This window comes from Monopterus albus, unplaced genomic scaffold (assembly GCF_001952655.1).
Source record: "Monopterus albus unplaced genomic scaffold, M_albus_1.0 scaffold19.1, whole genome shotgun sequence".
In the NCBI taxonomy this organism is placed as follows: domain Eukaryota; kingdom Metazoa; phylum Chordata; class Actinopteri; order Synbranchiformes; family Synbranchidae; genus Monopterus; species Monopterus albus.
Window position 1 is genome coordinate 2,069,786 of NW_018127899.1, and position 13,625 is coordinate 2,083,410.

The following is a 13,625-nucleotide window of genomic DNA, read 5'->3' on the forward strand; positions in this document are numbered from 1 at the left end:
ATTGTTTATACATGTTAACATTTGTGTGAGTTTTGTTTTAACCGTCATGTACCAGTTTGTGTTTGTTTACAAATAGGACTCTTAATGTTTCTGTAAACTTGTACTAGTTTGGTACCAATTTGGAAAATGTTGCACAAATTTGTTATTTGATAATTGTACCCTGTATGTGAGGGACTTATTGTGTGATGAAATCAGTTCTGCATAACCTTGCACAATTTGTGTGTTTTACATACAGTATGAACTTTCTGCAACTGAAGCAAAATCATCAGAGTAAACAGTGATTCCTCTGAGTGTAAAAATCATATTGACCTGTGGACTCTCATGGTTCCCTGAGTCCTCTGGTACTGGACCCGTCTCTGTTTGCCAAGGTCGTCTCATTGGGATCAAACTGCTTTTGTCTCTTCACCCTGTTGCCACAACATGCAGCCTCGTCAGTGTGGAAATGACGTGTCTCCCCAGCTTTTTGTGAGCCCATAAAGGATGGACTGTCTTCTTTGTAACAGGGAGGGAGAGAGAGAGGGTCCAAAGAAGACCAGGGAGCCGTACGGAGAATAGAAATTCAGTCTTGATTTCTGGGAGAAAGATAACATTGACCTCATATTTACCGGAGGCGCGGATAAAACTGTGTAGGAACGGAGCCACTCGAGGGACACACAAATGTGAACGACGCGCACGGAAGCTACTCAGGTGCAGAGAAACCAAACTGGCGGCGCACTTAGGATGCAGAAGTCACCAGTGGAAGATGCCAATTGTTTCTCCAAATTTTTCTTCTGGTAAGAGGTTTGCTTAGGTTGTCTTTGGATGACGACTTGATGATACTCTTATCATTCCATTACTTTATCCATATCATTATGAAGAGCAGAAATTGCTATAAATTATTAAACTGGAGTCTATGGCTTTTTAAAAACCGCGTAGAGCCTTGTTAGTATTTGGTGACGCGTATGCGAAAAATCTAATTGGGATCAATTAATATAGTCGGTAATTAGAAGTGTTCCACTTGGCTATTTACTCAGTCTGAGCTTGTTTGGAGATTGGATTGCGATAAATATCACAACTTTGAATAACTGTGAAGCTTTGGAGTCCAGGTCCGACAGAGCGTTGGTTGTTTCAAAGTAACATGAAACCATAAATGTTATTGTTCTGAATGATGGGCTTTAGAAATGCTGTCCCACTGCCCAGTGTTGCTTCCAGAGGAAATGACAGTAATATTCCAAGTGCTGCATGATCGAGGTTGTTCTGCCGCACATCTTTAGGAGTTCTTGTTGCATCATTACGTTTTTGTCACTTAGGTCATGCGTTGGCCTGTGACCTGACAGTTTAAACTGTGCGCAAAATTGATTTTTGCACCGAAGATACTGTATGTTCCAGAGACCTATGTCAGGTGGGGGTGCGCTGATGAGGCTTTGCAGGCACTCTGTATCGCTGGTAACATTATTGTTATTCAGTGACTGGCCTGCATATTTTTAAATGATATTTGAACCTTATTCCTAACATGAGTTCTGTTTTAGTGCACATGTTCTTTCTCCTCACACTTTTTCCTGGTCCAAAGAAAGAAGCAGTCATTAGAAGTCAGGTGATGTAAACTGTGTGTCACCTGGCTGGGACAGGGCCCAGCAGACGCCCAGCTTTCTCTTCTCTGTCATTAGTCTGACTGTGAAACCTCCAGGATTACTGATGTTGCAGCTAACACCAGTTTACATTAAATGTTTCACACGCAATAATCCTGGGTTGGGCTGCCAGATATCTCAGCCTAATTGGCACAAATCTTCCATGTGGATGTTGACATAGTGTGATATGTAAAATGGTTTCTTGTAGCAGTGGTTATTAGGGTACTACTTTTCCACAGTTTCAGTCTCCTTCAAAACACATACAGAAGATGCTGACACCTTTTAGCCCATTTGTGTGTTGGACTATATCTGTTAGCATATGCTCAGCTGCATGTGTTCAAGGTGTGAATGGTTGTGGTCGGCCCTGTGGTAGACGGGTGACCTGTCTGTGGGTGGCCTTTCATCCAGTGTCCTCTGGGATCGGGTCCAGCGATGTAGATGATGGATGGATCCAGACCTTTAAGATGATACCAACAGTCTGTGTAATCTGTGGTTTTCATGCAGGTGGACGACACCACTGCTGAGGAAGGGCTTCACAAAGAACTTGGAGCTTACAGATGTGTACAAGGCTCCTTCTTTTGATCTGGCAGACACCCTGTCTGAGAGACTTGAAAGGTTTGTGTAGTGTGTACACCTGACTCATGGTTTATGTTTATATCCCCACACACTGATTGGAAATTGTCCAGCCACATAAAAAGATGGATTATTTGAGGACGGATCAGCTCAGTCTTCTCTGATTGATTATGGCCACCAGAGCTGTAAGAATCATTTTCATGGTTTCTTATGGGTTTCAATGTGATATTGTGTTATTAGTTTTCTCTTGCTGAAGCCTAGAACAGTGTGTAATGATGACAGTTCATCAAAACCGCCTTCAGTATTTTTAGGTAGGCTCATTAAGGTAATATGTTATTTAAAATAAATCCATTCTGGGGTCACTGATAAGGTTGATAAACTGAATAAAGGTAGTTTTTTTTTTTTTCATCGATTCCAAACTAGTCCTTGTGCTGGTGGTTTCTGCATTCTATGTCAGATTTTGATACGAGTTCCTCAGAATACCAAATGCAAACGGCTGCTGTTGAATAATCACATGCAAGGACAGAAATGGAAGTCGTCTATACCTATTCTGGCTGCACAGATGACTCACTAAGTGGGAGAGAGGCACTCTGGGAAATCCATGAAATTTACATTTGACCAAAGATTCCCTAAAACCTCAGGCATACTACTTTTCATTGTATCAGCTACTGCACAGTCATCCACCTTAAGACCTACAGGTGTACAGTACACACTGTGTCCCTGATACCTTATGTGTATGACCAGCTTACAGGAACAAACTCTTCAGTCAAAACAATTAAATAGCAAAACACTAACCTCACAGCCTGCAGCCTTGATGTTTCCCATACTGTATGTGCCCTTTACATGACTTAACATGTGTTTACAGTAGCGGACCATTGTTCATCCTTCTCTGAGTCAAGGTAAAATATTGCCTGACATTTAAATAGGTTTCAGCAGAATCTAAGCCTGTGTGCCAAACAAAAAAACCTGGCAACAGATGATGGGCAAGGCTAACACGTCTTTCTACTTTAAATCTGCCACTTTTGGTTTGTCTTTCTCTCATTTCTTTTTTTCTCTCACTGCAACATCTTTGCTTTTATCTCCACCTCTTTGTCTCTGACTCAGACACCTGGGTTTTTCTATGTCTGTCACTGTTTCATTAATCTAACTTTCTCTCTCCTTGGTGTGACTGCTTCTTTGTCTTCACTTGTAATTTATTATACTGTAGTTTAAATCTGATATGCTGGCATGACAGGCATAAGTTCAGAGTTGGTGTTAGGGGGATTTCAGTTGTTTGTATTTGTACTTATTTTTCCTTTCAGTCCTTTCCTGTGATTCTTTCTGACATTCATGTGTTTGTCTCCTTAAACCCCTGCTCTGTCAGGCTTCTTCTAGCTGCCATTTCTCTTTTTCCCTTTGTCTCATTTCATTTGCACCTCTTGGTTGTCTTTTGTCTTTGTGACCTGAATCTCTTTCTCCACTTTCTTAGGTTGTTTTTCACCTTTATTTTTTGTCTTTACTCCCATTTAATTATGTTGGTCACCACATATTTTTTGCCGTGATTATTCAAAATTTACATCGTTGAAAGTTTTGTTTGTGAAATCTTTGTTCTCATCTGTCGTTTTCACTCTGTTTCCCTCCCCTTTGTTTCCTCTCCTTTTAGAACACGAAACAAATTCTACATCTAACAATTTTTTTTTCTTAAAGATAAGTAACATGTTATCCTGAAGAATAAGTCCTCATGTCTTTTCTTTCTTTTTCCTTTTTTACCTTACATAACAACCACCTTGGTTTTGCCTCTTGGTCACCCAGGGGCCTGCACCGCACTCAGTGGTGCCAACAAGCCAGTTAATGTACATGGGTGTTAAAACGGTGACCTTTACAAAGGGCCTGGTGCCCACTGGGTGGTGAATGAGCAGTGGTGGGTGATTCTGCTTTCATTATGCTGATCAGGCAAACAGTGAGGGCTTCTGGGAATGTGAACTTTGCCTTCTATTATAGCACGCTGTGTACCATCAGCCTCTTCATCACCTGCTTAGTTCAGTTCAAGTCAAAGAACTTGGCTGGCTTGGTAGGGATTTCATATTTACCATACACTTGAACCTAAAAAAGAAAAACGAATATCTGCCAATTTGTAATTACCTCTTACTAGTTATAGTTCTGGGAGGCTTGAGGCTATGCTTATATGTTGGATTCAGACCCAGAGGTACCTTGTTGAGAGCTGACAATTTTTACCATGAGGTTACCAACACTACATGGATACCAGTATCATTTGTTGATTTGGGGGAGATTTGTTTCACCTCTGTTTACAGATGCACAGATCCTACGTTTACTCTGCCAGTATCTCAGATTCCAGTACCTCAGAGTATCTGCCAAGACCTGAGTGCAGCTCCAGTGCAATTTGTCACATATGCACTATAATTATAGTACAGTAAGTGTGGTGTGTAATTAAATGCTACACTGGTTTGCAGTTGTGCAGTAGAAATTATTTTTAAAATGTGGTTACAAGTACAGTGTACATCAAAACTTGTGCAATGTCACCAAGATGTTTAAGGATTCCAAATTGTACCATCATACTATAATTGTACTACTTTTAGGTTGTAGGGTATTTAATCATATGTATTATTAAAAACAAACAGGGTGGACTGCTAGGAAACTCCTGGCCCCCAGAGTAAGTCCTCACTGCAACAAAAAGTGAATGCACCTGTGTTTTTCATTCAAGAATAATTGACACCACCGCTTTCTTAATTTTGGCCTGGGTTGTGTCTAATGCAAAGTGGCTCCACATGGTTAGGAACTGCCTAAACAAATCCAGTAAGACACCAGATTGTGAGACTTCATTAACATGAGAGAGGAGTTTGAGAGCATCAGTGGATTATTGAATGGAAGAATGTCTTCAGAGTGGAAAAAACTAAATGCACTGCAGCTTCTAGACTTTTAAAAAGCGGACATCTGGTCTGTTGCTAAAATAGTAGAAGACAACTAAAGCAGCCAGAGCCAAACATTGCTGGCATGTGGCTGGTGGATACACGCCTTCACTGCTTTGTAACTGTGTTGTAACTCTGTGCCCCCTGCAGAGAATGGGACAGGGAGGTGGCGTCAGCCAAAAACAAGCCCAAGCTGATGAGAGCCCTGGCCCGCTGCTTCTTCGGTCCTTTTGCCTTCTTTGGTGTCCTCCTCTACCTCGGGGTGAGTCTGGATGAGGCAGGGTTTGCCATACTATTGGGTGTTGCAGACATAAAGTCTTGATTCTTATGTCCTGTTCACTGATGTAAGGTTTGTTTGTTTTGTACAGTAGGTAAAATAAAGCTCTTATACTTGTATAGCGCTTTTCTATGCACAGCACACTCAAATCACACTCACATGAAACTTGGGAGTACCAAGTGGCAAACAAACTTTGGTACAATATTTGAAATAATAAATAACTTGCACTGCAAAATAACTGGACAAATCCATGTATCCCTTCACAAGTAACGGACTAGGTGCTGACTCTTACCTGCTCCAGGGTAACCAGACAAAAAATGTAAAGCCTAATGTAAAAGTAGAGTAAGTCATTTAATCTCTTTTCTGTCTCATTGTCCCATGTCTTGGTGTAGGAGGCTTCCAAGTCGGTGCAGCCACAGCTTCTGGGTCGAATCATTGCCTCCTTCGACACGACCGCCACTCTTGAGCAGAGCCAGAGCTACTTCCTGGCGCTGGGCCTTACTCTCCTCTTCACTGCTCGCTTCCTCCTGCTGCAGCCTGCCATCTTTGGCTTGCATCACCTGGGCATGCAGATCCGCATTGCCCTCTTCAGTCTTATATATAAGAAGGTAAGGGCAGGACAGCCTGTGTGTATACACTTCTGTGGAATTAACTTTTGTATTTGCTACTTATTTGTATTAAATCCCGCTGGATGTATCAGATGGCAGCTGGGGGTTATTTTAATCAAGTGATGGATCCCAAACTGGATTTTGTTATTTTGAAACTTGCAGATTAGCTTTGGGTTTACATACTTCTCTACAGGTTGACAGAATTCTCCAGCTAATGCTTTGAATGAGGTATTATGGCATCATGTAGAAATGTGTTTTTCAATCATGAAATGTTGGCAGTTTGGTGATGACAGGATCTTTCAAACCATGAAATGTGATTATCCCAGCTTTTTATGATGATTTTAAATGTCAACATAACAAGTAACTTCAGGTCGAAATGTTGTGCAGTAGAAGCGTAACATCTCTTTAAAACTTGTAACCAGTGGCACTGGGGGCTTCTTTCCTGATGGAACATGAATCAAACAGTTGCTACTTAAACAGCTGCTGTAACAACTAGTTGTAGGTAGAACAGAGGACAGCCCAGTTGTTATTTGTGAGTATCTGTCAGCTGGCAAACTGTTTACTCTTGCTACTGTTTATAAGATCCAGAGACAAGAGACATGGTCGATCAGTTAAATACCTCCACCGTAGCTAAAATGCATGACTGAACATTCCCACAAAGCTTCCCACACTGGCTGCCTGGTGTCGAGGCTTGCCCAAGTGTCACTGGCTTCCTCTCATCCACGTCATTTTCTCCTTTTGTGCTTCAACTGACCCCTGACCTTTGACCTTTTCAGACCCTGAAGTTGTCCAGCCGAGTCTTGGATAAGATCAGCACCGGTCAGCTGGTCAGTCTGATGTCCGCCCACCTCAACAAGCTGGATGAGGTGAGAAGACCCAAACCTTTTGTTAACTTGCATATACAGTGTCTTTTCACACCCATTCACTTTGTGCATGCCTTATTGTGTTCTAGATTTAAATTGATAAAATTACCATTTACCCCATCAATCTACACCTAATGATCCATAATGACAAAGTGAAAAATGTTTTACAGTATATTCCAAATCAAAATCTTTCTTTTATTTCCAAAAGTCTTGCTGTGGCACCTCTGATCAGTTGCATCTAGTTTGCTTTAACCTGAAATAGTTAAGGTTTATTTTTTGTCTATTTAAAATGGTATCTTTAACACAAAGTGCAAAAAGTGAGGTGCTCCAAATACTTTCTGAAGCCATTATATATTGGAGCAGGTATTTATTTCTGCTATACCCTCCCCTGAAGTAATTTCTGCCAGTTTCCAAATCCAAATGTAAGGTGCCCTGCCACACACGCTGAGCTACAAGAAACACTGGTCTTATATTTATTGAAATATCTTACAGTATATTGGAATGAAGCTTTATTTAAAACCAGTGGACTCTAACACATGATGAAGTGAAGCTGAATTGTAACTAAAGTGGAGAAATCTGTGACAAAGAAATGGTATAAAGGTTAATTCAGTGAGATTTCAGGACACCAGCGTACATAATAGACACTTTGGTACAACTGGATGTGCAGAGCTTTTGAATTTGACTTTTTTATGCGAATGACATCTCAATGTTTGGCTGCAAAAAGAAACATTACAGTGGTTTTTCTGGCAGAGAGATGAGGGACAAGTGTATGTGTAATCTGAACTGAGTCTTGCCCTTAAGTCTCATTGAGGCGTTGAATGTGGAAACGCACTGCCACCTGCTTTGAGACAATTATCACCTGGCTTGGAGGTGGCCTGTCTAATGTACCACTCTCTTCTTATAATTGTGTGGGTTACCTAATCTGGTGTTTGTGTGGGTTTGAAAGGACCAAGGCTGCAGGTGATAGGGTGAGAACTAAACTGTTTCTCACCTTCATTACAGTACAGCTTTCTTTGTGCCTTTTTCACATACTTGCATTTCTTTTGTGCTTGCATATTTTCATCCTACAATTTGAGTAAGTCTTTGTTGTCACCCATTCAGTGTGTTACTTGAATGTTAAAACGAGCTTCATTTATGACATCACAACTCCGGAATGCCTTGAGGTCAACACTGCATTCTGACCTCACTGAGGTAAACTGAGGTGCAGTCTAATGTGTGGACTCAGTGTGCCATAATGGTTCAGGTGGCTTTCCTTTAACCATGGGACCAGGTTCAAAGCTCATCGTAGTCACAGAAAATGTACCATATGCACTGAACATTGCATACACTCTGCTTTAGTCAGCATGGATTCACAGCAGGAGCACAAGAGTGTTTACTTATTGGAAAGTGTCTCACTATTCCTCCAGTAATAAAAGTTACTATGTTATCTCTGTGTACCTTGGCTGTATTTCAGAGCCTTGGTCTGGCCCACTTTGTATGGATCACCCCTCTTCAGTGTATACTGTGTGTGGGTCTGATCTGGGAGCTGATTGATGTGAACAGCCTCTGTGCCTTGGCAGCTCTCACCCTGCTGGGCATCATACAGGCCTGGCTCTCACAGCAGATGAGACCCCACCGGTAGGGAAGCACACCCACACTTTCACTCACATTATGTAGCATATATCCTACAACCAGGAAGGATTGCTTTAAAATTGTATTCTGTTAAAATTACAAATTACCTGTTAAAATGTATTCAGTAACTTATTCCAAATATCACAATATTAAAATTGTAATCCTCATTTTTACTAAATGTATCAGTAATCCAGTCTTTTTATCTGTAACTTCAACCACATACAGTTAGCTTTTTTCGGGGGTATCCTAATTATGTAACGCCCTTCCATGCATCTGTTACTCCCCAAACCTGGCTACAACCAAATATAAACCTGTAATTGTTCTGTGTTCTGTCTTGCAGTTTGTGTATTTTGTCTATTTTGTGAAGATTAAAAACATTTAGTACATATACTGCATTAATCTCTGTTCACTTGTCTAAGTTGTTATATAATTACATTTTAATTTCATTTTTTATGAAAATATTGTTCATATAAATACAGTAAGCAAATATGCCACCAACAGGGTGAAGCGAGCAGGGATGATCAGCCGCCGCCTGGCTCTCACCTCAGAGATTGTGGAGAACATTCACTCTGTGAAGGCGTACGGGTGGGAGGAAGTGATGGAGACCATCATCAAGAACATCAGGCAGTAAGATGAAACATTTCCCTGTTTTCTATTCTGTTAATACCGATGTTTAGCCATGGCTATCCTTCTTTCAGCAAAGATAAACACATCCCTAATATTGTAAATCTCACACCTTTCCAGTATATTTTATATGCTACATTTGCAAGGTATCATAGATGGTAATAAATGGAATTGATCAGGATAAAGAAACATTATGTATATGTTTTTGCCTAATGTTAATTTTTAAAAAAAGCTGTTCTCCTCTCTCTCCCCACCTTAGGGATGAGATGACACTGACAAGAAAGATTGGTTCTCTGCGTTACTTCTACAGCGCCTCATACTTCTTCTCTGCCATCTTGGCTATTGTGTCAGCTATTGTACCTCGTGCACTCACTACAGGCATCGCCCTTCGTCCTATCTTCACCACAGCCTCCTACTGTATGGTGCTGCGAATGACACTGACCCGCCAGCTGCCGGGATCCATCCAGATGTGGTACGATACACTGGCACTGGTCAAGAAGATTGAGGTGGGTGCACTCCTAGGGCATCATTCAGCGTATCAATTACTTGTACACTACAGTATGTTTGTCATCAGCAGATCAGATCTAAAAATGCTGTAGCAGAACAAATGAGCATATAGTACACGTTATATGTAACAGTCCTGCTGATGTACCTGTCTGTTTTGTCTTCCCCAGGAATTCTTGATGAAAGAAGAATACAGGAAGCTGGAGAACAACCTGACCACAAATGAAGTGGAACTAGTCAATGTGTCTGCATCATGGGATGAGGTTTGTTTATGTTTGTATATCAAAATTGAATTTGGTAGTTTATGAAATGTGTGTAATTTAGCATGTCTGCAATGTATAGTTAATGATGTGTAGTCAAACTGGAGCACTGTGACACGAGGGATGCTGATTTTATGCAGTGTCCTTAATCAAATATCAGTTACATTAATGATCAGTAATTGGATATTTAATACGTGCTTTAAAAGAAAGTGCATATTTTCCTCCATGCAGGCTTTGATTGAACAGTTTGTGGGATATTTTTACTGCATAACAGAGTTGGGTATTTGAATGGCACATTAATAAACGTAAAATAACAAAGGTAAAATCATGATAGCTGTGTGCAATCATTAGGTGGCTAATGCTACCAAAACAAACAGGTTAGCTTTAGATGCTAACACATCCAGAAGGAAGAACCCCGCATCTGGATCCAGTCTGAGTCCTCTGGCTGCTTTTAACCCTCTCCATGTCAAACAGTCAAACCCATGTTAACCCTGGTTGTTGCTCTTTCTTTGTCCCACTCTCTTTGTGGAAAAGATGCCACCTCTTGACTCTGGCAGCCGCTGGTTCAGACTTTTAGCTTCCCAGAGCTCATCCATGGCTGTTTGACTACTGGTTGGAAAAACCCTTCTTCTAACCTTGGCTAGGCGGCAGGCGGGGCTGATTTACAGGCCGTACTTTGACAGCACAGGGTGGAAGAGCTGGAATAACAACAGGAGGCTGTAGGCAGCAGAGGGTCAGGGGGGAGAGACCCCATGTCCTGTCCCACTGTCACTTTATCAGAGAATGTGTAAAATCTTAGTTAATGTACTTTTAAACAAAAATAATTCAAAATTGCCCCTGCACTTGGTTTTATTCAATATCCAGCCAAACAAATATGCAAGGCACTAAAACACTGAAACCCAGTCTTGTGTCTAGAAATGTTTTAGCCCACAGAAGTAACATCAAGAAGAAAAACCTAGCTGCTTAGATTCTTTGACAACAGACAAAAGTCTTACTGGTTAGTATTTTTGGGCCATGCATATCAGTGTTGTCAGAAAACATGCTGAAAACACCGGATCCTCTGTGTGAAATACAGCACTGACACAGCTGTGTGCAATCTGAGAATCATGTTTGATTGACCAACATCCGAATCTTGATTAGTCATTAATGTCCTTAGTTTGGTGTGACAGTGTTCCACGTAATCCCAAAATGATGAGGTTTAAGGGTATTGTTGTAAATGGATGTGTATATGTGACATGCCCAGGAAGCTGGCCATTAAAAATTTAGAGCTGATGCTAATACCAATGTACTGGCTTATGGTACATGGTATCTACAGTAAACTGCCATATGTCAGCCAGTAAGTAACAAGAAAGGTCTGTACAGAAATGCCAAATGTTTGGCAGCAGTGTTGTCATTGCATAATATAAGATGTTCACCTCAGAGCAGTGACAAATATCAAATATGCTTGTCTAATGCATTTATGTCAAAAAGGCTATTGGCTGGTATATCCAACTCTCACATCTCTATACTGATATCAGTCAGACTATAGTACTATGTGTGTGTCAGTGAGAGGACAATGGCATGTTGAAAGAAGTTAAACTCCCACAACCCTCAAATTCAACGTCCATTACAGGTAAAACGGTTAATTCTTCAATGTCACTGGGAGTGGGTAGTATAATCTTATCTGTAGACAGAGGCTGTAAACTTAGTCTAACAGGTATAATTCATTGACCACCTAATACTGTGAGAAAACCATCACCCCTGTTTTTTTCTGTCACTTTACATAATTAATCGTCTCTGATTCGTCACCAGATTTTGCTCGGAACACTGACTCTCCCTGTGAGACTCAAAATTTTGTTCATTACCTAATTCCCACATTCTGCTCTTGCCTTCTCCGCTTCCTGGAATGTGTCATTCGCAGATGAATGGGAGGGGTGTCGCTTTTCTTTACTGCTGACAGCTTGTATGTCAGCCCATTAGAATGATAATTGCACAGATGACCCTATACAAACCACAGCAAGCCCTGGCATTAGAGGAACGGTGACCCATAAAACATGACAGAGGTCAATGATTAAGCTGTCAAGCAGAGTTCCCCTTTTCTAACAGTGAGATGTGTCACCCATGAGGGGGTGATAGATGAGATGAAATAAGGCCATTGTGAAGGCTTTGGGAGTCTTTCTCACAGCAGTTTGGTGTCACTGAAAGCACGGCATCACTGACAGTCACTGTATCCTGGTATAGTAAAGCATTTTATAATATAGGAAATGTAGTTTCAGGTCATATGCTGCAGTAATATGGCTCTTTTTTCCCCAAAAGGCCAATCTAGGTCCTGCTTCTTGATATTTATTTATATAGAGCATGTATGGAATATTATACTATTCAAAAAGATGTGCTTGGAAACAGAGGCTTATTTTGTGTGCTTGTACGTTTAAGATTGCACCTGTAAACTTAATTTTGTAAGCTCGTACACTGAGGTTTCTGCCTGCAAACTCTGTTCTACAGGTTTGTCCATTCACTTTCAGGCTTAAAACATCTTCTCACAAGCTGAGGGGTGGGGACTTGTGCCAGCATGTGCATAAACATCAGTCTTTATGAAAATGCCATGTGAAGTGCACATTGTATAGTTTGTGTTTAAGAAAAATAGAAAATGACAAACTTTGGAAAACTAAATATCAATAAATACTAAATATTAGGGCAAAACACTCAAAGAAATTGATACTGTCACTTTTTATTAATGGAAGAATATTCTAAGCAGTTTACAGTTTAAACTGATGTTTAATGGTGTTTAATTTCATCAGTAAACGAGTATTTTTGAACAAAATATTAAAATTAATATGAAGTAAGTTTTTTTTTTGAAAATCTTCATGAAAAAACAAGGGCTTATTTCAGTAGAGCGCAATTATAGTTTAGTAAAAGACACTTTTGTTCTGATATTTTTATATCCTCTCTAGATTTTATTCAAAGAAACAGTGAAAGACTCACGCTTTAACTTTTCTGTAGGGCATTGGTGAGCTGTTTGAGAGGATCAAGCAGGAAAACAAAGCAAATGGACAACCAAATGGTGATGCCGGCCTGTTTTTCACCAACCTCTACGTCACACCTGTCCTCAGAAACATCAGCCTGTCCTTGGAGAAGGGCAAGATGCTGGCAGTTGCAGGATCCACTGGCTCAGGGAAGGTAGATTTAAAAAAAAAAAAATCAAGTCCACCTAAAAGAAATTTTGGTTGAAGCCTTATAGAGACTATACTGTGGATAAAAATGTAACAGAAAAAAGTTTGACCGCATTTCCTGTTTCCTCCAGAGCTCCCTGCTCATGATGATCCTGGGTGAGTTGGTGCCGTCAGAGGGTAAAATCATGCACAGCGGTCGCATCTCCTTCTCGCCACAGACTGCCTGGATCATGCCGGGAACAATTCGTGACAACATCCTGTTTGGCCTGACCTATGACGAGTACCGCTACACCTCCGTCATCAAGGCCTGCCAGCTGGAAGAGGTACGCTCATTTTACTGCATAATTCATTATTTTTTCTCCCTTCATCTTCTGTTCTGTAGATGAAATGGGTCTCTGTAGGTATTATTCAGTTATGGTGGCTGATACTGTTCATGCAACCTACACAGATCCTGGGCTGTTTATTCCAAACACCATTTAACTTATAGCAGAAAACAGTAACACCTTGTTTTATGGGTTCATACATTCCAATTTATCTCCAAATAATCTCCTTAGACATTTCCTGCAAAGAACAATATTATTTTGTACTAATTAAAGGCATAATATAGAGTAACCAGTTGGTACAATTTGACTTATTTCTAAAA

General features: G+C 40.6%; 1 protein-coding gene across 3 annotated transcripts in view; it reads left to right on the top strand.

Annotated features, from left to right (window-relative positions):
• The first annotated feature begins 323 nt into the window (after nucleotides 1-323).
• Nucleotides 324-13,625, top strand: part of cftr (CF transmembrane conductance regulator) — a 35,569-nt gene continuing 22,267 nt past the window's right edge. For all 3 annotated transcript variants that reach the window (XM_020593528.1, XM_020593527.1, XM_020593529.1), the window contains exons 1-11: nucleotides 324-773; nucleotides 2,112-2,222; nucleotides 5,237-5,348; nucleotides 5,756-5,971; nucleotides 6,748-6,837; nucleotides 8,288-8,451; nucleotides 8,947-9,072; nucleotides 9,329-9,575; nucleotides 9,744-9,836; nucleotides 12,813-12,989; nucleotides 13,114-13,305. In XM_020593528.1, the coding sequence (XP_020449184.1) occupies nucleotides 721-773; nucleotides 2,112-2,222; nucleotides 5,237-5,348; nucleotides 5,756-5,971; nucleotides 6,748-6,837; nucleotides 8,288-8,451; nucleotides 8,947-9,072; nucleotides 9,329-9,575; nucleotides 9,744-9,836; nucleotides 12,813-12,989; nucleotides 13,114-13,305 (1,581 nt within the window). In that variant the 5' untranslated portion in view covers nucleotides 324-720. The remainder of the gene's footprint in view (nucleotides 774-2,111; nucleotides 2,223-5,236; nucleotides 5,349-5,755; nucleotides 5,972-6,747; nucleotides 6,838-8,287; nucleotides 8,452-8,946; nucleotides 9,073-9,328; nucleotides 9,576-9,743; nucleotides 9,837-12,812; nucleotides 12,990-13,113; nucleotides 13,306-13,625) is intronic.